The sequence below is a fragment of the Aspergillus ibericus genome (assembly GCF_003184845.1).
Source record: "Aspergillus ibericus CBS 121593 unplaced genomic scaffold BO80scaffold_60, whole genome shotgun sequence".
Taxonomy (NCBI): Eukaryota; Fungi; Ascomycota; class Eurotiomycetes; order Eurotiales; family Aspergillaceae; genus Aspergillus; species Aspergillus ibericus.
This window is the reverse complement of record NW_020292158.1, coordinates 91,191-115,588: the sequence shown is the minus strand read 5'-3', so window position 1 is coordinate 115,588 and position 24,398 is coordinate 91,191. Positions and strand designations below refer to the sequence as shown.

At 53.6% G+C, this 24,398-nt stretch overlaps 10 protein-coding genes across 10 annotated transcripts; 5 read left to right on the top strand and 5 right to left on the bottom strand.

Annotated features, from left to right (window-relative positions):
- The first annotated feature begins 360 nt into the window (after positions 1-360).
- On the top strand, positions 361-1,452 carry BO80DRAFT_505585 (urease accessory protein UreG). Its single transcript, XM_025724498.1, has 3 exons — positions 361-595; positions 664-762; positions 829-1,452. The coding sequence occupies exons 1-3, from the start codon at positions 423-425 to the stop codon at positions 1,370-1,372; spliced, it is 816 nt and encodes a 271-aa protein (XP_025570589.1). The 5' UTR covers positions 361-422; the 3' UTR covers positions 1,373-1,452.
- Positions 1,453-1,457: 5 nt separating this feature from the next.
- BO80DRAFT_505584 (WDR46/Utp7 family protein) lies at positions 1,458-3,482 on the bottom strand. Its single transcript, XM_025724497.1, has 2 exons — positions 2,700-3,482; positions 1,458-2,648 (listed from the first exon to the last, which is right to left on the bottom strand). Exons 1-2 carry the CDS (start codon positions 3,333-3,335, stop codon positions 1,674-1,676), a joined length of 1,611 nt encoding a protein of 536 aa, XP_025570588.1. The 5' UTR covers positions 3,336-3,482; the 3' UTR covers positions 1,458-1,673.
- A 75-nt stretch (positions 3,483-3,557) lies between these two features.
- BO80DRAFT_392221 (small subunit rRNA maturation protein TSR1) lies at positions 3,558-6,670 on the top strand. Its single transcript, XM_025717212.1, has 3 exons — positions 3,558-3,825; positions 3,897-4,366; positions 4,426-6,670. Exons 1-3 carry the CDS (start codon positions 3,714-3,716, stop codon positions 6,247-6,249), a joined length of 2,406 nt encoding a protein of 801 aa, XP_025570587.1. The 5' UTR covers positions 3,558-3,713; the 3' UTR covers positions 6,250-6,670.
- Positions 6,671-7,019: 349 nt separating this feature from the next.
- Positions 7,020-8,591, top strand: BO80DRAFT_417211 (tannase and feruloyl esterase; the record flags this gene model as incomplete). The annotated part of the gene is made up of 1 exon (XM_025718211.1): positions 7,020-8,591. One exon carries the CDS (start codon positions 7,020-7,022, stop codon positions 8,589-8,591), a length of 1,572 nt encoding a protein of 523 aa, XP_025570586.1.
- Positions 8,592-8,899: 308 nt separating this feature from the next.
- sec17 (alpha-soluble NSF attachment protein SEC17) lies at positions 8,900-10,342 on the bottom strand (the record flags this gene model as incomplete). Its single annotated transcript, XM_025722954.1, has 5 exons — positions 8,900-9,459; positions 9,509-9,683; positions 9,736-10,042; positions 10,107-10,230; positions 10,310-10,342. 5 exons carry the CDS (start codon positions 10,340-10,342, stop codon positions 9,220-9,222), a joined length of 879 nt encoding a protein of 292 aa, XP_025570585.1. The 3' UTR covers positions 8,900-9,219.
- Positions 10,343-10,705: 363 nt separating this feature from the next.
- BO80DRAFT_468736 (DUF726 domain protein) lies at positions 10,706-13,997 on the top strand (the record flags this gene model as incomplete). The annotated part of the gene is made up of 3 exons (XM_025722953.1): positions 10,706-11,254; positions 11,308-11,338; positions 11,511-13,997. The coding sequence occupies 3 exons, from the start codon at positions 10,706-10,708 to the stop codon at positions 13,664-13,666; spliced, it is 2,736 nt and encodes a 911-aa protein (XP_025570584.1). The 3' UTR covers positions 13,667-13,997.
- A 3,203-nt stretch (positions 13,998-17,200) lies between these two features.
- On the bottom strand, positions 17,201-18,508 carry gprD (the record flags this gene model as incomplete). The annotated part of the gene is made up of 2 exons (XM_025721055.1): positions 17,201-17,881; positions 17,939-18,508. The coding sequence occupies 2 exons, from the start codon at positions 18,506-18,508 to the stop codon at positions 17,201-17,203; spliced, it is 1,251 nt and encodes a 416-aa protein (XP_025570583.1).
- A 550-nt stretch (positions 18,509-19,058) lies between these two features.
- On the bottom strand, positions 19,059-19,953 carry BO80DRAFT_238558 (uncharacterized protein). The gene is made up of 3 exons (XM_025714528.1): positions 19,578-19,953; positions 19,413-19,514; positions 19,059-19,352 (listed from the first exon to the last, which is right to left on the bottom strand). Exons 1-3 carry the CDS (start codon positions 19,713-19,715, stop codon positions 19,173-19,175), a joined length of 420 nt encoding a protein of 139 aa, XP_025570582.1. The 5' UTR covers positions 19,716-19,953; the 3' UTR covers positions 19,059-19,172.
- A 1,905-nt stretch (positions 19,954-21,858) lies between these two features.
- On the top strand, positions 21,859-22,308 carry aspf13 (allergenic cerato-platanin Asp F13; the record flags this gene model as incomplete). Its single annotated transcript, XM_025722329.1, has 1 exon — positions 21,859-22,308. The coding sequence occupies one exon, from the start codon at positions 21,859-21,861 to the stop codon at positions 22,306-22,308; it is 450 nt and encodes a 149-aa protein (XP_025570581.1).
- Positions 22,309-22,522: 214 nt separating this feature from the next.
- On the bottom strand, positions 22,523-24,351 carry BO80DRAFT_417195 (NADPH-adrenodoxin reductase). The gene is made up of 3 exons (XM_025718210.1): positions 24,020-24,351; positions 23,523-23,957; positions 22,523-23,461 (listed from the first exon to the last, which is right to left on the bottom strand). The coding sequence occupies exons 1-3, from the start codon at positions 24,323-24,325 to the stop codon at positions 22,589-22,591; spliced, it is 1,614 nt and encodes a 537-aa protein (XP_025570580.1). The 5' UTR covers positions 24,326-24,351; the 3' UTR covers positions 22,523-22,588.
- Between the last annotated feature and the right edge of the window lie 47 nt (positions 24,352-24,398).

The window sequence follows — 24,398 nt, the reverse complement described above, 5'->3', positions numbered from 1 at the left end:
TGGATTTGATATTACTGGTCTGTTTCTGTGTGAGGCCCCTCTCTGCAGCAGGCTTTGCCTGTCGGGGGCCCGTTACTGAAGTTGAGCGTTGCGGGATTGTTTGATATCCACGTTTTCCTGGGCGATTGAAGTGTTCCGGCGTCAGGTTCTCTCCCTGGAAATAATTGTGTTGATAGTTGCAACTGTACGTCCGAAGATCAATGCATTGCTCCCTCATCTTTTTCATTCTGTCCGGAGTATTAGTTATATCTATCGATTACCTAACAGGAACGGGGGGCTCCACTGCTGTCGGCATCGGCAGTCTCCGGCCGGCCATCCATCGCCTGGGGACCCCTCCATAGTCCATCCGCCCTCCATCCGCCCCTCCATATTTCCCTCCCTCTTCTTTCTCCATCTTTTTCTCCCCGTTGCAACATCCAACCATGTCACACTCCCACTCCCACGACAACGGCGCCGGCCATTCGCACGATGACTTCAACGGCCACGGCCACTCCCACGAGATTCTCGACGGCCCCGGTTCCTACCTGAACCGCGAGATGCCTCTGTCGGAGGAACGTGACTGGAGGGACCGTGCCTTCACCATTGGCATTGGAGGGTAAGCCAACCACCGTACTATCTACTCGGTACTACCCATCAACTAACACATGACCACGAACCCTGTAGACCTGTCGGCTCCGGCAAAACCGCTCTGATGCTCGCCCTGTGCCAAACCCTCCGCGACGAATACAACATCGCCGCCGTCACCAACGACATCTTCACCAGGTAACCCTCCCCCCCAAATCCTAACCCCCAGAAAGCCACTAACCAACAAATCTACAAATAAAACAGAGAAGACGCCGAATTCCTCACCCGCCACAAAGCCCTTCCCCCCTCGCGCATCCGCGCCATCGAAACCGGCGGCTGCCCGCACGCCGCCGTCCGCGAAGACATCAGCGCCAACCTCCTAGCGCTCCAATCCCTACACAAGCAATTCCAGACGGATATCCTCCTGATCGAATCCGGCGGCGACAACCTCGCCGCGAACTACAGTCGCGAGCTGGCCGATTTCATCATCTACGTGATTGATGTCGCGGGGGGAGATAAGGTGCCTCGCAAGGGTGGTCCGGGCATCACGGGCTCGGATCTGTTGGTCGTGAATAAGATTGATTTGGCGGAGATTGTGGGGGCTGATTTGTCGGTCATGGAGAGGGATGCGGCCAAGATGAGAGAGGGGGGGCCGACGGTTTTTGCGGAGGTGAAGAATGGGAAGAGGGTTTCGGATATTGTGAATTTGATTTTGAGTGCCTGGAAGGCGAGTGGTGCGTATGAGGTTAGTTTGGAGAGGTGGAAGAATGGTGGGCAGAGGGGGTCGGGCAGTGTTGAGGAGGCTTGATTGGGTGATTCATGATCATGGTATATAGGGTTGATTCTACTCAAAATGTTCGAGGCTACGGTGAATCAGATCAATGTACAAATTTGCTGATTCAGGCTCTCTATCATAACAACTTTTATAATATCCCATTCCGGTTCCCTCCCCCCCAACGCCCTTGGAAATGCAGACAGCTCGAAGAATCGTGACAGACGGGAAAGGCTCAAGCCTCTCGCGCCATAAAGCAGGGTATCTGAAAGCTCGACTCGATCGTCGTCCCAACGGAACAACAGAAGAATAAAACGCATGCACGCACGAACTCGCCTCACATCTCCCGCTTGGCGAACCGGGCCAGAGCAGGGCCCAGATTCTCCCGCTCGGAGCGTAGCTTCTCCTTGTGTCGGGCCGCGTGCTCCTTGCGTAGCAGCTCCGCCTTGACCCGCGTGTCGTCGATCACGTTGCGACGCCCCTTCTTCCGGAGGTACTTGCGCAGGGCGCTGTTGCGGCCGCGGCCCCGGTTCTTGAGCTTCTCGATCGGGTCCTCGGGTTTGCGGTCGAGATCGCGCTCCTCGCGGTTCTTCTTGTCGCTGATCGTGTTCAGCTTTCCGACGAAGTTGGGGTCCAGAGAGATCATCTCCGGCTTCAACTTGTTCAGCAGGGAGCGGACTTCCGCCTCCTGGCGCTGCTGCGTGTTCTCGTACGGGTTCGCCTCCAGGGCGTCGAAGTTGGGTTCTCCCGCGCCAGGGACAATGATGCTGGCGAAGCCTTGGTCGTGAGCCACACCCAGAACATCCTCGAACGGACACCAGCGCATGTTCTCGATGCGCTGACCGTCGCCGCCCCATGCCATGTACGGGCTCTGCACCTTGCCTTGGTCGGCGGCCGCGGCGTCGAACAGACCCCGCCAGACGCTGACCTGCGTGCCCCAGCCGACGGCCGTGAGGCCCCGGTCACTGATGGAGACCGAGGCGCCGGGCTGGTAGCAGGAGTAGGAGTGGACTTCGCGGAACATCCGAATATCCCACACGTTCATTTTCTGGTCCTGTCCGGTGGATACCATGTACCGTCCTTGTCTGTCGATCGCCATCGAGCGAACCGGTCCGCGGTGGACCAGCGCCTTCACGAGAGCAGTCTGGGAGTTGGGGGACCATAGGGTCACGGTTCCGTTCTGGTGTCCGACATGCAGGATGGCATTCCAAGGGTTCTGGGTGAGGGAGGTGGGAGCGCCGAGGCGAGTGGGCAGCTCCGCAACCATTTGACCGGTCGAGGTATCGGTGTATTTGAGGTAGCCGCTCATTTGCTGATCACCTGTTAGTTGAGTTCATCTGACTGATGTAACCAAAGTACTTACAGCGCTCGCAAGAAGGAAGTGATATGGCAGGAATTCGAGGAAAAGAGGCTCCAGATGCTTGTTGAGACAGTGCAGTTCGACACCGCTGTGGTCGTAGATGTAGACGGACTTCTTCTGCGCCACCGCAAAGTACTGGTTGTTGTGCAGCCACCGGGCATCGCGCACTGTCTCGTTCAACTGCAACTCGCATCCCAGTTTTCCATTGCGCCAGTCCATCGTTGCAACATGCCCTTTCCGTCCCGCCAGCAGCAACTCGCGACCGTTCCTCGTGTAGTCCGCCCGATAGGGTCCCATTTCGGTCAACTTCAGCTCGAATCCCTTCTTGGCCGTCTCGATTCCAACGCTGTCGCGGATCTCATCCTGTCGAACCTTGTACGTCCTTTCCAACTCTCCTTCCGGCTCGAGGAAACCGGCATCGTGCTCGAGCAAAATCTCCGCATCCTTGGCCTTGAGGGCCGCTTCCTTGAACTTGTCTTCGACGGCTTTGAGGTTGCTGCGCAGTTTCTTGTCCCTGACACTGTGGGTGTGGATGGATTTACCCCGGCCGTAAGTCTTCTGCGCCTCCATCATCCTTCTGCTTTCTTTGCGCTTGTGATCGGCCGGCGCAACGGCGGTTGTCGGCGCGGTTTCCGACATGGTTGTGTGAGGATGTGAATTAGACGAGTAGAAATCGGAGGCGACGAGCTGACTGATAAGCAATTCGGAGAAATTCCCAAGCACAGTCAGGTGGTGGACCTTGGGGGTGAAATGGAGGTAGAACGGAGGCTCATCCGCAGCTTTTTCTGCGGGTCAAACGACGAAAATCCGTGCCGAGCGGCTTTGCTTCCTCGCTTGTTCCTCCACCGCCTAATTTTTTCCTCTCAACCCGCCGCCGGCGATATCAAGTCCAGATCCCTCTGGGAGGCCACTTTTTTGCTGTGATTACCGGTATCGGGTGTCTTGCCTTTTATCGACTTTCTATCATCCATCCTGGCCTCTCTTCCCTTCCGCTTCAAAGGGTCCAGCGGTGCCAACATGGCGCCCACCCCGACGGTGCAGCATCACCACCGATCCACCACCAAATCCTCCAACAAGCCCTACAAGACCCGTCATGCCACCAAGAGCGCGCTGAAGGACAAGGCTAAGGGTATGTGCGCTAGGGCATATTTTCCGGTGTCGATATTATGCAGAAACAGAAGCAGGACTGACATCTTCCAGGCAAAGTCGAAAGACAAGAGCGGGGCACCCGCAAGACCCCTCACCAACAGCTCAAGTCCAAACTCGATCGCAGAAACCAGGCTCGCCAGAAGCAGCAATTGAAGCACCAGGAGAAGGCCCAGTCGGTCAGCATCTTTACCGGCCAGAATGGTGCCCCGCGTCATGTGGCCGTTGTGCCGCTTTCCGTCGATATCGATGTGGCCGCCATCATCAAGGCCCTGAACGAGAGTGTCGATGTTTCCGCCGAGATCTCGCCCGATGCCGCCACCCGGGTGCGCGTCGACCGCTTCCGACAGACCTTGCAGTACATTCCGGCGAAGTATGACTTGATGAACGCAATGGATGTGTGCCGGATGGCGGATTTCGTGGTTCTGGCGCTCTCCGCCCAGGTCGAAGTGGAGGAACAAGGAGAGTTGCTGCTCAGATCGATTGAGGGTCAGGGTATCTCGAACGTCATTGCCGTGGTTCAGGTGGGTTCAATCTTCGGTGTTTGCGATGGTTGCGTTTCGTACTGACTGGAACTTGGTAGGGTCTGGACCAAATCAACCCGGCCAAGAAACGCCCGCAAGTGGCCGCTTCCCTCAAGTCTTTCGCGAACCACTTCTTCCCATCTGTTGAAAAGGTCCTCTCGGTGGACTCTCGCCAGGAGTGCTCCAACGCCATCCGCTCTCTCTGCACAGCAACACCCAAGGGCATCCGCTGGCGTGACGAGCGGAGCTGGATGCTTGTCGAAAATGTTCAGTGGCCGGAAAGCAGCGCGGAGGTGGTGGACGACGTTGTTGTCACTGGTGTTGTCCGTGGAAAGGGCCTGAAGGCAGACCGTCTGGTCCACATCCCTGGCTGGGGTGACTTCCAGATTGGTTCGATTACCGCAGCACCTCTTGCCACTGCCCGCCCTAAGCGTGACGATGCCATGAATGTCGATGAGACTGAGACTATGCAGCTCCTGGATACACCCACCGCGGATTGCGATGATATCGCCATCATCGCTCCCGAGGAGATTGAAATGGAGGATGACGACTTCCCTGTTGTCGAAGAAGAGCGCAAGGGTGTTCTTTTGGACGACCATCACTACTTCTCCGACGACGAATCCCACATCCCCGCCAAACCCAAGAAGCTTCCGAAGGGTACCTCCGAGTACCAGTCTGCCTGGTTCTTGGACGACGTGTCCGACTCCGGCTCTGACATGGAGGACGAAGAGGACGAAGTGATGGAGATGGATACTACGGGAGCACCTGAAGATGGTGTCTTCCCCGACAACAGAGATGCCATGACAGAGGGTGGCCCGTCGGAGTACCCCCAGTCAGAAATGTTCGTGGACCAGTCGCCCGAAGACGACGCCAAAGACTTGGAGGAATTCCGTGCGAGCCGCAGAAAGGAGGCGAACGAAGATTTGGAGTTCCCTGACGAAATTGAACTTCACCCCAACGTTCTCGCTCGGGAGCGTCTGGCCCGTTTCAGAGGTCTGAAGAGCTTCAAGACCAGCCCGTGGGAGACGTCAGAGGATCGTGCCCACGAGCCGGAAGATTGGCGCCGCCTGCTCCAATTCGCCGACTACAAGGGATCCAGGAACAAGTTCCTCCGCGAGGCCCTCGTGGGAGGTGTCAACCCGGGTGTGCGCGTCGATGTTCATCTGCGCGCAGTGCCCACCAAGCTCCGCAGCCGGCCGCAGCCCGTGTCCCTCTTCTCGCTGCTCCGTCATGAGCACAAGCACACTGTTGTCAACATCAACATGCACCTGAACTCCAACGTCGAGGAGCCCTTGAAGTCCAAGGAGCAGCTCGTCGTCCAGTGCGGACCCCGTCGTCTTGTCGTCAACCCCATCTTCTCCGCCGGCGACAACACGCCGAACAACGTGCACAAGTTCGACCGCTTCCTCCACCCCGGTCGCAGTGCCGTCGCCTCCTGGATCGGTCCCCTCACCTGGGGTTCCGTTCCCGTTCTGGTCTTCAAGAACAAGTCGGTCCAGGACCCCGAGGTTCTCGACCCCGCCGACGAGGAGCCCAGCTTCGACCAGCTCGAGCTCATTGGAAACGGTACCGTCGTTGCCCCAGACCAGTCCCGCGTTGTCGCCAAGCGCGCCATTCTCACCGGTCACCCCTACAAGATCCACAAGCGCGTGGTCACCGTGCGCTACATGTTCTTCAACGCCGAGGACATCCAATGGTTCAAGGCACTCCAGCTCTGGACCCGACGCGGCCGCAGCGGATACATCAAGGAATCCCTCGGTACACACGGTTACTTCAAGGCCACCTTCGACGCTAAGATCAACCCGCAAGACTCCATCGGTATCAGCTTGTACAAGCGCGTCTTCCCTCGCAAGGCTCGCGCCCTGGAGGACGTGGTCTACTAGCGAAGATCGTTGGGGTCGTGATGTGTTCTGCTTGGAGACGCCGTTGGATTTCGCATGCATGTTCGCTGCAGGAACGGCCGATATAGATACATACTTCCTTCATACTTATGATACCACAAAAGTCGCTTCGCATGAATTGATGAATCGTTACACTGGATCATGTTGCTAATTTAGAGGATACATAGGAGTAAATTGATTTGATAGTTGCTGCAGTCTAGCCTTTCTTTTCCTTGGCTCACCTAGCACGAGAGTGCGTGATCTTGGTGATTGAATGAATCCCTTAGCTTGGAGGATTAAACAACATCGAGCTTCTTCGCACTGTTGAATCATCAAGACCTACTGTCAAGAAAGACTTCGTCCTTCAGCACCCTAGTATATGATAGATCTTGAAGAGGTCTCTGATCATCCTCGGGAGTCTAATGAACTGAATTATTTATAGAACAAGTGGAGACAATCGAGCGACTGAGCCCTAGGTCCAATCAATATAGTTCCAAGGGGTACCAACAATAAGAGACCACAAGTAAAGAGTAGGAAGATCACCCGGATCAAATACGCGTATAGAAAATCGGACATTCCGAACTTACCCACCAAACGTCCCGTGGCGATCGTTTCCGAGGTTCGGCAACGACCATCTGCGAGTACGAATACGCGTATAGAAGATCCCGTATACTCCGTCGTACTGTCACATCTACATATAATACATTGATCCAACCCACTGGAAATGCACTGGAAATCTTCAGCATATCATCCACTGTCACCTGCAAATCAACATGGTGGCCTTCCCCCGCACTCTGCTCTCCCTGAGCGCGCTCCTGATTGACATAGCGTCCGCTTCTCGATGCTCCCCAGCCAGCATCGAAAAGCCCGACTTGCCTGGAGCTTCAATCCTCGACATTCAAGCCCACGAAGCTCACAACTATTCCGCCGTCAGCCTTGGCCCCGGAACCAATGACGGCGGTCACTACACCATCAGCTTCTGCAATGTCACAGTCACTCACACCCATCCGGGCTGGAATGACCGAATCCATACTCAAATCTGGCTCCCGCTGGAAGGATGGAATGGCAGGTTCCAAGGCCTCGGGGGTGGAGGCTACAGCACCGGCTTTGGCGCCACCTACCTGACATACGCCGTGGCACAGGGATTCGCCTCGGCCTCCACCGATGGCGGGCTGACCACGAGCGATAGCTCGTCCACCATTCCTACCGACCTGTCATGGGCTCTGAGCAGCAAGGGCAATGTGAACTGGCCCCTCCTCAACAACTACGCCACGAAGGCCACAAACGACATGGCCGTGATCGGCCAGCAGATCACCAAATCGTACTACAACACCGCCCCCAAGTATTCCTACTTCGCCGGATGCTCGGGTGGTGGCCGACAAGCCCTCATGATGGCACAACAGTACCCGGACGTCTTCGATGGGATCCTAGCGGTTGCGCCGGCCATCAATATCCAGACCTTCATTCCTGCCGGCTACTGGCCCTCTCAAGTCATGCACGACACCGATGTCTACCCATCGCCCTGTGAGGTCCATGCCTTCACAGAAGCAGCAGGAAAGGCCTGTGATCGGCTCGATGGAGTGGAAGATGGCATCATCAGCCTCCCAGCCCGCTGCTCCATCAAGGCATCCGACTTCATTGGAAAGAACTATACCTGCAACGGGACCCAACGGACCTTCACTCCCTCCAGCGCAAAGGTCATCGACGCTGCGTGGTCAGGCTCCCGCTCCATCTCCGAACAATACGGCTGGTACGGCGTCAACAAGGACGCAGATATCAGCAGCTACTACATCCCCACGACATGCTCCACCAACTTCACCTGCACGTCAACCGGAAGCGACCTCTTCGGCACCTGGATCAAATACCTCGTCGCCCAAGACCCCACCTTCAACCTCACCAACATGACCCAACCCCAATTCTTCCATGCCATGCACTCCACCATCGCAGCCTACACATCCATCCTCGGCACCACAGACCCAAACCTCACCCCCTTCAAATCCGCCGGCGGCAAACTCATCGCCTGGCACGGCCTAGCCGACGAAGTCATCCCCCCCAACGGAACCATCTCCTACTATCAGGAAGTGTTAAAGGGCGATCCCCACGCCCACGACTTCATCCGCTTCTTTGAAGCACCCGGCGTGGGGCATTGCTATGGGGGCCTCGGACCGGTTCCGAATAGTGCCATGTCGCAACTTATGGATTGGGTGGAGAATGGGAATGCTCCTGCCGTGTTGCATGCTACGAAGGGGTACAATGAGACGGCGAGAGATCTTTGTCCCTATCCGTTGAGGCAGGTGTATGTTGGGGGGGATTCGAGAAACGCAACGTCTTTTGCGTGTGCTTAGGAAAATTCTTCGTGTTCACGTTGCTCTTGTATTTCTCTGTAGATTATATCCATCATCAAAGTTGCTTAGTACTCCAGACTTGCTCAGAAAATTTCCGGGAGTAAGCGTTTCTGAACCGGCAGTACGTGCGCACCAAGAGGCTGGTGAATGTGAAGTGATATGACAGAGTATATATATGGCGTACAGAGTCCTCACATGCTACCTTCCGAAAGGCGGCCGCACTTGGAACTAGCAGCAAAACTAGTCAGTTACGATTCCATCCGTTTTTATTAGTTTCCTCATGTTACGCGTTATTGGTCTGAGTACATCGCCAGGATGATACTTTTGTTCATTCACGGACTTTGATGATAGTAGGGTCACATATGCACCTATGCGTACAACCTAGTGCGTTGTAAATGAAACAGTTGGGATAATAGTGCAGGGCAGACAGATAGGTAAATCTTCGCACGAAGGAGTAAACCGCATTATGTGACAGCGAGACACGAAAATCATGACAGCATCCATCTACTATGGAACCAGCCAAATCAAAAAGAAAATAGCAGAAGCAAAAAGTCACTCTGCCAGGTAGGAGTTTATCAGATCCAAGAACATGCAGGAATAGGAATGGATTGCAATGGATTAAATAGATCTAAGAAAAGTCCTCTCCCTGCTCTTCGATATTGTTCTTGATCCGCAACAGAAGAGTCGTCTTCCACTTGTCCAGCTTGCTGAGTTGGTCGAATTGGAAGAGCTTATCGGCGAAGGCTTCCTGGTCGCCGGCTTCGATGGTCTGGACGAGGTCAATGAGGAGCTGGTGCTCTCTTGTTGAGGCAAAGGTGGTGTCGATGTCGCGGTAGTTTTCGAGGGCGCGGTTGCTAGCGACCAGGTCCTGGGATGGGTTAGAATTATGAAAATAGAGCATAGCATGTTGAGCATACATTCGTCGCCAGGTGGCAGATACCAGCCTTGAGGAAGTAATCCTTGACGGACCACTTCATCAGGTTGTTGTTGATCGATGCACGGCCGATCCGCTCGTAGTGCTCGATGGCCTTGTAGTAGTCGCCCTCAAGAGCGGCCAGGTCGGCCGCTTTGAGGTAATGCTTGTTGGCAAGACTGAACCATCCAGAGTTAGCCCTGCTTATAGACAATGAAGGATGCGACATACGCTTCAGCATTGTCCCCGTCAAACCACTCCGCCGCTTTCTCATAGGCTTCCAGCGCCTTCTTGGTATCTCCCAGTTCCACCTCGTACACCTCGGCAAGATGTTGCTGTTGCGTGGCAGCGCGACGGAGATTACCCTTCAGGACGTAGTGTTGAATAGCGCTGGAGAGCACGCGAGCAGCGTCCTCGGGATCGGATTTGCGGTAGACCTTGAAGGCTTCGGTCAGGGTGTTGGCTGCATCGTCGGGTTCGTTGAGGTTCTGGGTTTGGATAGAGGCGGCCTTCTCGAAGGCGAGACCGGCTTCTTTGTCTGATCGTTTGGAAGTAGGTTAGAGACCAGGGGCTGGAGAAAGCAGGGCGAGTGCTCGGCTTACTCTGTTTCTGCACTCGGAAGGCGTTCGCAGCTTGTGTGTACAGATCCGCGGCGTTCTCGTACTTCTCTGTCTTTCCACCAAAGAAGCTGAAGCCACCGGATGCGCTGCTGAGCGCCTTGTCGGCCTAGGGTGCGTCATGGAGATTAGCGATCGTCGTGCTTCTAGCATAGTGACGATGTGCAGCGGGGCGGGGGGGGGGTTACTCGTTGGAGCAGGACTCGGGGATCTTGGGCCATCTTGTGAAGAGGATGTCGGGCCCAGCAGGTAAGGAGGAGAGTGACGCTTGAGGTCAACTTGCGGGCAAAGCCAAGTGGGGGTTGTTTGGAAGATGAGGAGAGCCGATGCAGGACGATCTACCTAGCACTGGGCAGCCTCGCAGCATGGCCACTGCAGCTCCCCCCGCCGGCCCGTCATCGTAGGCGGTGGCCACTTTTCGCCCTGCCCATTGGATGTCGCGCCGCTATCTTTTCTTCTCGCCGTGCCCGTCCTTTGCATACTATCGCATAACTTTAAGAGGTGTCCGAAAAGAAACCAATTGTTCATTGTTCAATTGCTCAGCGGCTGTACTGATTGTCTGCGCCTGCTACACTTTATCAACCATGTTCCTTCGCACTGGCTCCTCTCGACTGTCGGGGTTGATCCGTCGTCAACCATTACGATTCAACGCCCGGCGATCGTACTCTTCTCCATCAGATGACGCAGACATCGACGCCATGCTGGCGAAGCCTACGTGGTCTGTCCGCTCATTGCTCCCTGACGATTCCGCAAAGACATCTACTCTGTCAGTGACCCCGACGCAACTTCGCCATCTGCTCCGTCTGTCAGCTCTCCCGCAACCCGCAAACGAGGAGGAAGAGAAGAAGATGCTCGAGACTCTCGAATCCCAAATCCATTTCGTGAAACAGATCCAGAGCGTCGATGCCACCGGCGTCGAGCCCCTACAGAGCATCCGGGATGAAACTCCGGAAGCGGTGAAGGAGAATACAATTGGACTAGAACAGCTTAGAGAAGCTTTGTCTAAGGAGAGAGTGGTCGGACGCAACAAGAGGATCCAGCGAGTCGAGGGTCCGAGGAATGACCGGCCGGATGGGGATATTTGGGATGGAAACGCGCTTGCCTATGCGTCCAAAACCAAGGGGAAGTTCTTTGTTGTCGAGACGGGAAATTAAGCATCCAGTGAATGGCTCATTGATCAAGTCAGGAGGGCTGGCACCGTTGGTTTCCGTCGACAGGTACCTGGATTGTACAACATTGCACGCCTGAGGCCTGGGCGCTGAGTCATCCATGATCTCATTGCTAATGCTGAAACCGACACCTCCTTTTCTCTTTGCAACTCTGGACCGTCCTCTACGAACCCTCTATAGTCGAGGTTGAAAAGCTAGACAAAATAATCCGATCTGGAAGTGACGTTGGGGCCACCCGCATTCATGTGGAAGTCATTCAAGGAAAAGCATGCCAGCAAGTTCGGCTCGGGGCCCTCGCCTGCTCCTCCGAAGAGCGACCGTGACCAAGACTTGACCACCATCTTGGATCGCCCCCAGCGGGCCGATTTGACGGTGCTTGTCGCGGAAATCACGCAGCACATGCGAGATGCAATCGTGCAGAACTTCCATGGTCCTGTTTCGAAGGAGAACCAAGCCTCACGTGACCAGTCAGAACGCGAGCAAGACGACACTGATCCCTTGTCTACTCCGTCAGATGCACAGAAAGAGGAGACTGCAGTTCTGGCCAGTCAATCCGATTATCAACCTACTGCGCAAGATCTCAAGTCCGAGGCCAAGGCCCTTGCCAGCTTCGATGATTGGAGAGACACGGTGCTGCTGAGGATCGGCGAAGTTGTGAATAAAGATAACGAGAGTGATGAGGAGCCCAGTGATGCACCTCAACAGTTGCAGGAGCCACAAGTCGATGAGGATCAGGGTTCGTTAAAGAAGCTTTGTGAGGTGTACCCGCCTGTGGAGACACCTCTTGCCCAGCTACCTAAGGCTAAAAGGCTTCTGATTCTCCACTCGCTGCTTCTTCTGATGCTTAGTCTCGAGCACTACAATGCTCGCTCACGAGTCCTCATGTTATATGTATCTTCCAGCCTGAACCTTGATATCACCATCCTCAACGGTGATGAAACCAAGGTTGCGCGTGGGCTGCTTGACACGGCTCTTCAGCTCGCAAGTGCTGAAGAAGAAGAAGGCCACGGGAGAAAACGTGACTCTTCCAGGAAGTGGAAGGTTGGGGCAGCCTCTGTTGCAGGAGCTGTACTGATTGGCATTACCGGCGGACTTGCCGCGCCTCTGGTTGCGGCTGGGCTTGGAACTGTCCTAGGAGGTATTGGCCTCGGTGCCACCGCTGCTGCAGGATATCTAGGTGCTCTTGCAGGCAGCGGAGTCATCGTTGGCGGTCTCTTTGGTGCCTATGGTGGCCGGATGACTGGACGAATGGTCGACAAGTACGCCCGTGAGGTGGATGACTTTGCTTTTCTGCCCATCCGCGGCTCTCAACAGAGGTCTGAGGATGAAAGGGAAGCTGCCCAGAATGATCATATGCTGCGAGTCACCATAGGCATCACGGGCTGGGTGACCGAAGAGGATAATTTTGTCGTTCCGTGGCGGGTTATCGACGCCGATACCGAGGTATTCGGTCTGCGCTGGGAAACAAAGCCTTTGATGAAACTCGGAAATGCCATGAATCTTCTGGTCACAAGCGCTGCGTGGGCGGCAGGTGGTCAGGTTCTGTCCCGCACCATCTTCGCGCAAATCATGAGCGCTGTGATGCTGCCTCTTGGTCTTCTCAAAGTTGCCCGTGTGGCTGATAACCCGTTCAGTATCGCCAAAGCCCGCGCAGATAAAGCTGGTGAGGTACTTGCAGATGCACTAATTAGCAAGGTTCAGGGTGAGCGGTCCGTCACTCTGGTGGGCTACTCGATGGGCTCTCGCCTCATCTTTTCCTGTCTCCAGAGTTTGGCAAAGCGGGGTGCATACGGCTTAGTGGAATCAGCAATTTTGATGGGATCACCTACTCCATCCAATGCGCCTCACTGGCGTCGTCTACGGAGCGTTGTTAGCGGCCGGCTGATCAACGTGTACTCGGAGAATGATGCCGTTCTCGCTTTGCTTTACCGAACCAGCAGTCTGCAGCTCGGTGTTGCAGGTTTGCAGCCTGTTCAAGGCGTGGCTGGCGTCGAGAACCTGGATGTCAGCGATATTGTCAGCGGCCACCTGCGCTACCAGTTCCTGATCGGACGGATTTTGGGTCTGGTTGGCCTGCAAAGTATTGATGCTCGGGAGGTGGCTCGGGAGGAGGCAGCGTTGGCCGTCAAAGACAAGAAGCAGGAGCAAGAGCGGATCCAGAACGAGCGTCGTGCAGGGGTTGAAGGGAACGAGTCGGCGCGCCGCGTTTTGGAAAGCGGGGAGGCAACGGGCGAGGAGGCGATGCATGCTGAGGTTGAACAGAAGACTAGGGACCAGCTGCCCAAGGAGATCAAACGTCGGCCCGTTCCATCCGAACCAAAGGATGTTCAATCCAAACCCAAGGATGGAGGTCCATCTCCGTCGGAGCACGCTTGAGGGGCAAAACAGGTCGGCGGTGGCCTTTCAATCTCAATATCTGCTGCAAGGTCCTGGATCTTTAATAATGCTGTCACTTTATGAGGAATCTCCTTAGGTCTGTTGTGCCTTAATGATCAATAATCAGCTAAATACCTATTCAACCATTACATCGGACATCCATCTTGCGTTTGCCAATGTCTGGCTATAATTCTAGTCAGCGACAAATCTTCTCTTTGTACTAACTACTTCTCCTTGATCGTCGCGATCGATCAACCGACCGTTACAACAGGATCAGCAATCAGATACATGCTGCAAGACATACCTTAATGTGACGGACATTTGGTGCGAGGATCTCAACGTTAGCTAGACTAAAGCTAGTCAATGTTCATTACCGATAACCTTGCATTTTCCTATCTAGGCTAGCATTGTCTGACGGTAGTGTTTGTCTTGAGCCCCCTGTCGGTCCTCTGATGGCAGAAAGGAGCCTCTGTACGGAGTACTCTGTACATTATTAAAGGGGCAAAAAAAAAGCAATTATCCAACGGTATCGACTGCTGTTGGTTCCCGAGTCCATCTGCTCACCCACGTAAAAGCAGAACCTGGACGGATTTATGTATCAAGTTCACCAACCAAGCCACCAACATTACCGTCACCTACTGAACCAGACTAGGCATTCAACAGGGTCAGCCGTTTCCTGTCAGCGACGAACCTGTTCCTATCCAGCTACTAGTCTCCGAACCCTACCCATTTCTGCAATAGCTCGCCACCCAAAACAAGGCAGCACTATCACACACTATTCCATAAGTCATTACTCCGCACACTATCAATAGATCATTACATACCTTGGCCTTTTGCCTCTATTTCGGTAGCGTCGGGGATACCGTTCCTCTGGCGTTAGTCGGACAGTACTTTTGTCTCCGGTCCACACTCCACATAGGTATTAATTATCAACTGTTCTGTTTGAGACATTCTGGCTCCAAGCCTCCAACCCACCGCATATGACTTACTCCGTACCAAATACACACTACTCTGTAGTTAATATATCGGTGGATTCATGAAAGACATGTCATGCTGATGGCGGGGAGAGGGTGGAGCTTCGGTACCCGGTTGTTTCAGATATGTGGTGTCATTGCTGCTGGGGTTATTTCAATTACCCGAATATTTGCCATTGGAGGGGAATGTAGCCAGTGGATAGACTTAGTATATAGATGGTGTTTGTGGTTGTTTCGTCATTGGTGCTAAGGATTGGTTTTAGCAGTCAGTTGTGCCTTTTACTAGGCAATCTCGGTCATTTGTCTTTTGATACTATATATAATATCTACCTAAAACAGTTGCTTCACAATTCATTGTCACCAAGGATGCTTAATTACTCATCACAACTCATAATTCCTTGCAGACTTCATTCATAGGTTGCCGAAGTCAGCAAAGAACGCCAAATAAAGGTACTCCTATCAGAAGATATCACTGAAAGACGAGATTAATGCTTCCAGCAGCAGCAAATCACTGGTGAGAAAATGATACATATGTGTATACCCTATCCTTGATTACTGTTATAGACTAAGACTGTGCAGTCGTTGAATTCGGATCCTCGGTCTTATTACATCGAAGAAACAGCATGCATGTCCAATTCTAGGAATCAAATCATCCTGCTGGAATGAACGCCATCTATAAGTGGAAGGAAATGTCCTGCTGCCTTGAGTGTTACGTTATTCTACTTTGATGAGCTTGTGCTATTCTATACAACTTAGGAGTATCTCTAGCCAGAAAAACCGATGTCGCATTCGTTTTGATGATGGTTGACCAGTGCCAAGAGGAGGTAATCTACACCGGATATTTCTTTCATCAGTCAGATTATTGCTTGAGTGAGTAGGTGCCTATTTCCATTCCACACACGGAGAGAGAGGGGGTGTGTAAGTGACAGAGACAGAGACAGAGAGAAGCTTCTCTTAACATCAACCAAGTGCAACCAAGTCCCCAATAACCATCCCCTCAACCCCCAGTTGTCCGACCCCATTAGAAACAATTACCATCCATCCATCATCGGCATCCACCACCAAACTCGGGATCTTCGGGATATCCATCCACCCATCCATCCTAGCGCTAAACCACCACCAATCCTGCATCCACACCGGACCAGCGGAGCCGGAGCCGGAGCAACAATTAGACTAGACTAGACTACTCCGTAGCTAGAGCACGACTAAATGTCATTACTCATCAGTCATCACTCATTAGTGCTTGTCTAGATACTAATACAGGCTAGGGTCGGTTCGGCTAGGGAAGTGGGCGAGCGGTGGGCGGTGGCTTGTATTAGGTAGATTGAAGTGGACATGGCGGGAGGATTTATACGACGGACCGACGACGTAGTGGGGATTCGTATATTAGGTGACTACTGACTAGGTCGTAGTCGCTTATTATTTCTTGGGGGGGTTAGACGTGCGATTTCTTTTAGAGGGAATGTTCGTATAGATGTTTAGCGAGAGGGTTGGGAATTGATGGAGGGATACACAGAGGAGACAAAGTTTGGTTTACTGTATAGAAACATCCTACCCCGAATGGGGAAAGTTACCGCAGTGGCGAAAAACACGTGCCTATGCACATGCACATGGCCACATGCGCACTCAACGTCGACATCCATCCCACATCTCAACCCCGAGAAAACTAAACTAAATTCAAAAGTCCATAGTCCAACCGCTAGTGTGCGACTTCAGCTGCATGGAAATTCTAGCCCCAAATCCAAACCCAGAACCAAAACATAAACCGTAATAATAAAGTTCAATGTTCTGATTTTCAGGGTCGAGTCGGGCTTTAAACCATATGCCACGCCAGCTTACTACCAACCACGCAGCGAGTCTGGTACGGAGCGGCAAGTTCCTACACCTGACCCAGAGTTCAACAGCCGTGTATCATAACTCTACGGAGAAGGTCGGTTGGGTTCCCCTATCTAACCCCCTCGCACTTTCTAAGACCGAAAGAGAAATTGCTCCATCAGGTAAGTCGGGAAAAGCGGACCTGGGGCCGAAGGCTAGGCTGAATCCGGTAAGGATGAGGTACTCGGACGAGAAAGCAACGAATCAGGTAGCAAAGCGTCGAACCATGCAAACCTAAACTGCGCGATCCGATGCTGTGGAACCCAACCGGATTGCTCAAGCTTCGATCTAAGTGGGGTGGTTATGCCGATCGTGATGCAGCAGGCTGGCTGGGGGTGGTGATTGGGTAGGTGGCGTTTTTTTACAGACGCTTCGTATTGGGTGGGGGATGATGGATGGATGCTACACCGTCGGTTCGGGGACAGTTGGATTCTAACCCGAATCTGATAAAGCAGACTGAATTTGTAGCGAGCTGGAGGTGTCATCCATCAGGGGGCTTTCACCATTTAGTGATGTTGAATTAAAAATTATTGCATTAGTATAGTAGGTATGTACTGAGTATGTTATCATGGGGGTCTCTCGTGATAGGGATCGTTGCAATATAGGAAACAGAATGAAAGTAAAAAAGGTGTAATGATTGGCCAGCCATCTCCCATCGGCTCCAGGCTGCATCTCCACATCCACATCATCCGCTCACTCGTCCCCTCTTCTGAAACTCTTCCGGATCCGCTGGCTCGTGCGAAATCTCAATCGTCGTCTCCTGGTACACGCCATGGCCCAGCTCCGCCAGCTCCATGTCCGTCTTGCGCACAATGTCTTCGGTGGAGGAGTCGCGGTTGTCGTTGACCGTGTCGTCGATCGTCTGCATGCCGTGGTTTCGTCGGAACCGGGATTTGACGCGCATCTTCTTGCCATCGCCCGTAGTGATGTGTGTTTGGTATGCCTGAGACTCCGTGTAGGCATACATCTGATCCGTAGTGCTGAGCTCGGTCTCCAGCAGCAAGTGGCGGCGGGTAAGCGTGTACACCAGCACATCCACGAATCCAGACAGCGCCATCAGCGATCCGGCCACTGCGAAATACGCTCGACTCGGGATAACATGTCGAGCCGTTGACATTCGACCGGCCGCCAGCGGAAGAGAAAGTACCAGATATACAAGCGGGTAGATAACCATGTAAATGACGACCCGGTTCAATCGCTTCAGGTTCTCTTGGTGGTTTTGTCGGAGCGTGGCGGCCTGCTTCATTCGGCGTCGCAGGTAGAAGAACATGACACCGTAGAGAACGACGGTGCCAAATTCGGCAAGGAAAATCCAGAGATAGTGTACATAAAGACGTTCGGTCTCATGATTCGGTCCGATCCAGCACTGCATGAAGGGATAAAATTAGCAACGTCGTATGTTTTGATACCCTTGATCACTTACCCAGCCGGCCTCAGAGATCACAAAGGTCTCCGAACCAAACATCCCCACGGGGACCAATCCCAGGATGATAATGAAGAGCCACAATCCAACAACACTAGCCACAAAAAGCGGGTACGGGAGTTGTCGTCCTCGTAGGACGACGGCACCCGTGTGAAGTGCAATCGCCAACACAAACAAACCACTTCCAGGATCACCCGTTTGGATCCACCACCCTTGAAGGACACAGGGTGCACTCGGATAGTAAACATGGCCCTTGGCAAGCCAGTGGAGACATATCAGGAACGCTGTTGCTTGTTGAATATCGACAATCAGGAGGTTGTAAATCAGGACGACGTATTGGTTGTCAGACAGAGGCCGTTTATAGTATCGTCGCCAGAAAATCATGCGGTAGGTAAGGAAAGACAAAAGGCCAAAGGCCGCAATGAACGAAAAGAGTGCAATCACACCCATGGCAATGAACCCGGTTTTATCACTCCCCTCGACTGGTTCCGTCATTGAGCGACCAGCGAGGTGCCCTTTGCCAGCACCATCGCCGGTCATCAGGTGTGCCAGTCGTAGTAGAGCAAACATGGTTCATCACCTTGAACTGGGGTTTCAAGGGAGAGAAGTCCAAGGGTCAAAGCGAGGCTTGGGAAGGAGTGACAGGCGTGGTGTTTTAAATAAATCATACTCCGAGTGGAAGCTGGAACACGGTGTGCGGACCAGAAAATGAGAATCTATGGATCAGGAAGTCTGGGTCTGGGCTTGGTCCCGTCTCCATGAAAGCTTTGCGTAGTTTTTTTTCACCGTCCTCGAAATTCATTTATTTTCCTCTCCCACAAAAAGTTTAAAGATTTGGTAAGGGGCCACAGATCGCTAGATAATCTCTGGAGCATGCGAATGAATAAGGATGGGCCAGCTTTAGTGCGTAGTAGCGTGTGTAGCAAAGGGACCGAAGCTCGCATAGTGAGCATTTTAGTGGGATATAGTCTGCACGGTCTCTTCATCAAGCCCCACTCCTGGGGCATGGTATTCTCCGCTGTGCCGCCAGCAATGAGTCAAGAAAGTGGTCGAACGTTCCCGCACTAGCGAGCAATTGCCGATCTGCCAATGGTCTGGGAAGGATAGGGGTGGCCATGATCGGACTTAGATCGTTACTGAGAGCCTCCTGCTCTGTGGATCGATCGTTACACTCAAGTTCCTTGATGGTTATGGAGTTGGAGATGCTATGTGGCGACACGCAATCGAAACTTGCCTACGACAGCCCAATGGATGAGGCAAGCGTAGTGCTAGCCGAACACTGAGAGGCGTCTCCTTCGGCCCGGTATAGTGCACTCGCCACCTCGGAATGACGAAAGTCTGGACGTTTGGCTGCAATCAAGCTAAGGGGCGGAAATATCTTCTTGCAGAATCGCTGGAGCAAACGGGAGGTGATCTGCACGGCATCTTAGCAACCGAAGCCAAGGGGTCTCCGGTGTCTTTTGGTGTCGCGTACGGAGGTGATCTCCTCCGGAGCATGATCTTTGATTAGGCGGAAATAAGCCGCCGGACCGTAGCTTATACTACCTAGGGCATCCTTGGCTTCTGATTGGACTTTCTAGAACCAAGGGTATCGGATCAGCAGCGCGTCCACGGGCTTGGAGGGGCTTAGGTGGCACACAGCAGACCTAGCGCGACGGCGCGTCGAAAGAAAGTTACCGAGATCCAGCGAGCTGGGACCAATTCCACGGGCAAGATTTGGATTCCTGCCTGTACGGGAAGACAGGGGTTGTGCTTCTGGGATGCATATAGACCACATCTGTGGTACGGCGAATGCCAATGAGTGCGGTGACCCGCCAGTCGAGAGATGAAGTCGAAGAGGCGCGGGCGAAGTTGAGGACTTGCCAGATTGGGAGATCACCTGAGGCCTGAGGGAGCCTCAACGGCATTTGCTTTCCCAAAGCTTCCCGGTGGATGGTTCATTGATGAGATCGCAATTCTATCCCTTCCACATTCCTCCCCCCGGTGCCGATGGTGCTAGCTCCTGCGCCCTCCTAAAAGCTTATCGCAATGATGGACTTCGAAGCATGGACATTTTGAGATATCTATCGCCAGATCACTACCCTGCCTACCTGCTCAGGTCAAGACCGGGAGGAAGGAGAAAAGCCCTGCATCCTGCACCCGCGTTATTGCACGACGATCTTCAGGGGAGACCGAGCATTTGGTAACAGTGGCCGAAAGCTTAACATGGTGTTTTCACGTCGCTCGAACGCTGATCCAATATGTTCAATAGGGTCTAGTGATTCGAACCAAGGGAAACAGCGGGGGAGTAGTCAGCATTGAAACGCCCTATCCGGTGAAACCATACTTGCCCATTGAGCTGGCCTGGAACTGCTATCCTGGGCACTAACGAAGGGCTCTGTCCACTACTGCAGCGGAACCGTGGTTCTTTCATTTGTGGTAGATACATCTGCCCACGGGACTTTGTCAGTGGTTCAGTATCTTTAAACCACTTCAATCTACCTTCCGTCTCCGGCATTCGTCGCGGTTCCGGCCTGGCACTTATAAGCTAACAATGGGGTCGCGCTATATGGTCGCCAAGGATCTACATTGTTCGCGCAATTCACTCCACCCACGATCTGCTTTTTGACTGAAATTGGCCTCGGCATTTTGGGGGGTTTTCCGACCACTTGCCCGTTCGGATAGTTCTCGCCCGATTGTGGCCTTGGCCAAGAGGCGCGACGGATACAACCGTCGCTGAGACAGTGTCACATCGGCAAGAGGGTTGCTGAACAGTAGCCGAAGCTGAGCTCATGAGGACTTCATGTTGAATATTGGAACTCTAGAAGTCTCTACAGTCGCCCATCCAACAGCACGTGTGTCGTCTCTTCCCCTTCCAGACGCATCAGGCATCCCGTGTATGCAAAATATTCAGCATACCCGAAAGCTCACCCAGTCAGGTTCCGATTTCGGATACCGCAGGATTGATCGACAGCGAGCTGCTTCTTAAAGCCAAGCTAGACAGACCTTCTGGGAGCCTCTTTGCCTTGGCATTCAAGTGCCTTATTTAAGGCGTGCTGTTCGTGAACCTTCCCTTTTGGTAGTTGGAGAAGGCCTGCTTTGGAGTAAAGTCATTACACGGCCAGAGCTCATGCTGTAAACTTCCAAACACGGACGTGGGCTATGACTTGCGCTCCACACATGTTGAGCACAGTGAACCAGGGTCATCCCACTGATGCCTAAGAAGGCTGCTTGTTTGTCGGCTAAATGCGGATCTCAACCCGCATCGCTTGGCGGGTTGTTGCATGATCCGGAAGCGTCCAAGTTTAGTGACTGGTCTATGAATACGGAGTAGGTTCTTGGCCTATAAACAGACCACCTGCGCAGGACAAGTCACCCGCCTCATCTAAGCCGGAGACGCCGGACGGAAGAGTGAAGACAAGACCTCTAAAGCTGTATGTCTCATTCACGGTCCGGCCCAAGACCTTTCTTATTGGCTCCGATGTTCTAAGCCGCGATCACTGCGCCCCCCGCATGTCTCTCCGCTTGCTATTGATGCAGTGTTGCCCGCCACCGATGAGGGGACTGTCTCACTCCGGGCTGATGCTTTGCAGATCTATACCCGTCAGTGCCCTAGTTTGGTAAACAGACATGACGTCTACGACCCTGTTGCTATTCACAGCATCAGGCCTCCCAGGCCCATGCCAGCGTATGGAGCCATGGCAGCTTCGATTGACAAGGGCTCCGGAAATAGACGGACACCACAACATTCATCGCCGTATTCACCGCTACTGCAGCTTCACGGAGAAACTTGAGAAGCGTGAAGGGAAACGAGGCATATATAAGTAGCCTGAAAGCCCCGACATATCCCCTCATTCAGTCCTCATCAATCCTCCATACCACCACTCTACCAAAGAACAAACACTACCCAATACAACAGTCATCTTCACCTATCTATCACAATGAAGACCTCTGCCGTTGCTTTCTCTCTCATCGCCCTCTTCTCCTCGGCCCTTGGCGTGCCCGTTGACTCGGCCACCGGCACCTCCGTCTCTGTCTCATACGACACCGCTTACGATGATGCCAGCGGTTCCCTGAGCACAACCGCCTGCTCCGACGGTGACAACGGCCTGGTCACCAAGGGCTACCCTACTTTCGGCTCCCTCCCCGGCTTCCCCTACATCGGCGGCTCTCCTACCATTCCGGGCTGGAACTCTCCCAACTGCGGCGCGTGCTACGCTCTGACCTACGAAGGCACCACGGTCTACATCACCGCCGTTGATGCTGCCCCCGGTGGCTTCAACATCGGCCTGACTGCCATGAACAAGCTCACTAATGGCCAGGCCGTCGCTGACGGTCGCGTCACGGCGACCTACGCTCCGGCCGACGCCAGCCTCTGCCTTACCAACTGAGCGACTTCCATAGCCTTTGGCAGGGATGAACATCGGCGTGGATAAATGGTGGTTGAAGCAGGAGGAATGGCAATACTTGTGGTTTCGGGTTTACGATGAATGCTCAGCGCAAATACTCTCCTTAATTGTTAATATCATGATAGCATGGGACATACATACATACATACATACATATATCAGCATAGTTGAATTGAATATGAAACAACGTTAACGTGTGAACGGAGAGATTCTAGAGTTATATTTACTGTACAGATCTATATAAACCACTCGTTATATCGTATCATGACAAGACTTCGAGCATCTCGGCTACCCGACCGAACTTGTCGCGAACCTTTCCCTTCTCTTGTCCACGCTCTCGCTCGGCACGATCGATACGCTGCCAGTCCTCCCATGAGGTTGGCCGCAGACCATGCTTTTCGGCTTCGGGACGGACGCCTTCCCAGCCGAGTCCGGAGCTGTAGCCGGGCGAGTTCAGCAGAGATGCTTTGTCTCCCTGACTACTTAGATCGGCAGCAATGGCATCGGCCGTGGCAAACGCATCCATCATGGTTGTGGCAATAACGCCAGTAGGTCCGCGCTTGACCCAGCCAGCGCAGTACAGTCCTGGCAGATGAGAGATTAGGGAGCCGTCAGGGAGCTGCTCGTTAGTACCTGTGTTAACGGGAGTGGTGATCCTTCCAAAGCCGTCGTTAGGGATCACTCCGCGTCGTTCATCGAACTGGACACCTAGATCCTCTAGGCCGGGCAATGGTAGCGATTTGTAGCCGACACTACGGAAGAAAGTGTTTGCAGGAATGTCGATCTCTGCCCGTTTCCCGCTGGATAGGTACTTGGGCGTGACCTTGGCGCTAGCGAGGAATGGGTCCGAAGGGTCCAGCTCGTTGCGCGCGAACCTCACGTGGGAAAGACGGTACGGATGAACGGGAGACCAGTGAAGGCATTCTGGGGATAGAAGGAAGTCCAGAGCCCAGGATTTGGTAGAGGTCGTAGGGTCATTGGCCGATCCTTTTGCAAGAAGCTGGATCAGCCGTTTCTGTGCTCTTGGGAGGGCAGACATAACGTCTTCCGGAGGGAAGAGTTCCTTGGGTACTGGGTCAAATGCTACCGACGGCAATTGAAGCAGTTCGCGGAGTTCCTTGATGGTGAATGCAGCCTGGTTCCCGGAGGAAGGTAAGCATATGATGGGTACAGCAAATGCAAGAAGCCGATCGTACCTGCATTGGCCCTCGGCGGCCAACCACCCGGACACGTTTAATCTTGCTCTTCGCCAGTTCCTCCAAAGCATATTCAGCGATGTCCGTCTTCCGCAGAGCATCAACATCTGACAGTAGAATTCTAGCAACGTCCAGGGCCACATTTCCCTGCCCGATGACCACTGCGTTTTCACCAGCGGTCAAGTCCGGGGCAAGATCGCGATGTTCCGGTAAGCCGTTATACCATCCGACAAATTCTCGAGCGGAGTAGACATTGCGCGTCGCCTTTTCGCCCGGAATTCCCAATTCTTTGTCCTTCGGGGCACCGTATGCGAAGAGAATGGCATCGTAGTGGGGCTTGAGAGAGCTGAGGGGGAGGGTTTCGCCTAGTTCAACGTTGCCAATGAAATTAAACCGTGGAGATGTAGCGACTTCGGTGAATTTGTCTTCGCAGTTCTGGAGACCACATGGTGTCAGTTGTAGTGCCCGTTGCTTGACTCACCAGAGGGTGATGTTACCTTAACTTCCGGGTGGTCGGGGGCTACACCATACCGCGCGAGACCAAAGGGCACTGGAAGCTTCTCGTACATATCTACCATGGCATGGTCCACCTTGGAGAGTAGTCGATATGCAGCGTAGAAGCCTGCCGGGCCTGACCCTACCACGGCAACGCGGAAAGGTCGATCATTTTGAACCACCTGGCTGTACTGGCGCGGCTGGCAAATTGGTCGCAGGGGAAGCCGACGCGAAAGGCAACGCACAGGCGCGCGACCAATGTGCGCTGTGCAATTGGCGCAGACATAGGGAGCGCGTTGGAGATTCATGGTGGTGCCGACGAGATGGAGGAAAGAGGCAGCTCGGACTGGACGGACGGAGGAGAGACGGTTAACTCCGAGC

Excerpts from the sequence above, each read along its gene's own strand:
- BO80DRAFT_505585 (XM_025724498.1), top strand. The coding sequence starts at position 423 with ATGTCACACTCCCACTCCCACGACAACGGCGCCGGCCATTCGCACGAT. Across the intron at positions 596-663 it reads TTCACCATTGGCATTGGAGG|ACCTGTCGGCTCCGGCAAAA; the intron begins GTAAGCCAACCA and ends CGAACCCTGTAG. Across the intron at positions 763-828 it reads ACCAACGACATCTTCACCAG|AGAAGACGCCGAATTCCTCA; the intron begins GTAACCCTCCCC and ends CAAATAAAACAG.
- BO80DRAFT_505584 (XM_025724497.1), bottom strand. The coding sequence starts at position 3,335 with ATGTCGGAAACCGCGCCGACAACCGCCGTTGCGCCGGCCGATCACAAG. Across the intron at positions 2,649-2,699 it reads ACTTCCTTCTTGCGAGCGCT|CAAATGAGCGGCTACCTCAA; the intron begins GTAAGTACTTTG and ends ACAGGTGATCAG.
- BO80DRAFT_392221 (XM_025717212.1), top strand. The coding sequence starts at position 3,714 with ATGGCGCCCACCCCGACGGTGCAGCATCACCACCGATCCACCACCAAA. Across the intron at positions 3,826-3,896 it reads GCTGAAGGACAAGGCTAAGG|GCAAAGTCGAAAGACAAGAG; the intron begins GTATGTGCGCTA and ends GACATCTTCCAG. Across the intron at positions 4,367-4,425 it reads ACGTCATTGCCGTGGTTCAG|GGTCTGGACCAAATCAACCC; the intron begins GTGGGTTCAATC and ends GGAACTTGGTAG.
- BO80DRAFT_238558 (XM_025714528.1), bottom strand. The coding sequence starts at position 19,715 with ATGTGGTCTATATGCATCCCAGAAGCACAACCCCTGTCTTCCCGTACA. Across the intron at positions 19,515-19,577 it reads GCCGTCGCGCTAGGTCTGCT|AAAGTCCAATCAGAAGCCAA; the intron begins GTGTGCCACCTA and ends CCTTGGTTCTAG. Across the intron at positions 19,353-19,412 it reads CTCCGGAGGAGATCACCTCC|ATCACCTCCCGTTTGCTCCA; the intron begins GTACGCGACACC and ends GATGCCGTGCAG.
- BO80DRAFT_417195 (XM_025718210.1), bottom strand. The coding sequence starts at position 24,325 with ATGAATCTCCAACGCGCTCCCTATGTCTGCGCCAATTGCACAGCGCAC. Across the intron at positions 23,958-24,019 it reads CCGACCACCCGGAAGTTAAG|AACTGCGAAGACAAATTCAC; the intron begins GTAACATCACCC and ends TGTGGTCTCCAG. Across the intron at positions 23,462-23,522 it reads GCCGCCGAGGGCCAATGCAG|GCTGCATTCACCATCAAGGA; the intron begins GTACGATCGGCT and ends TCCGGGAACCAG.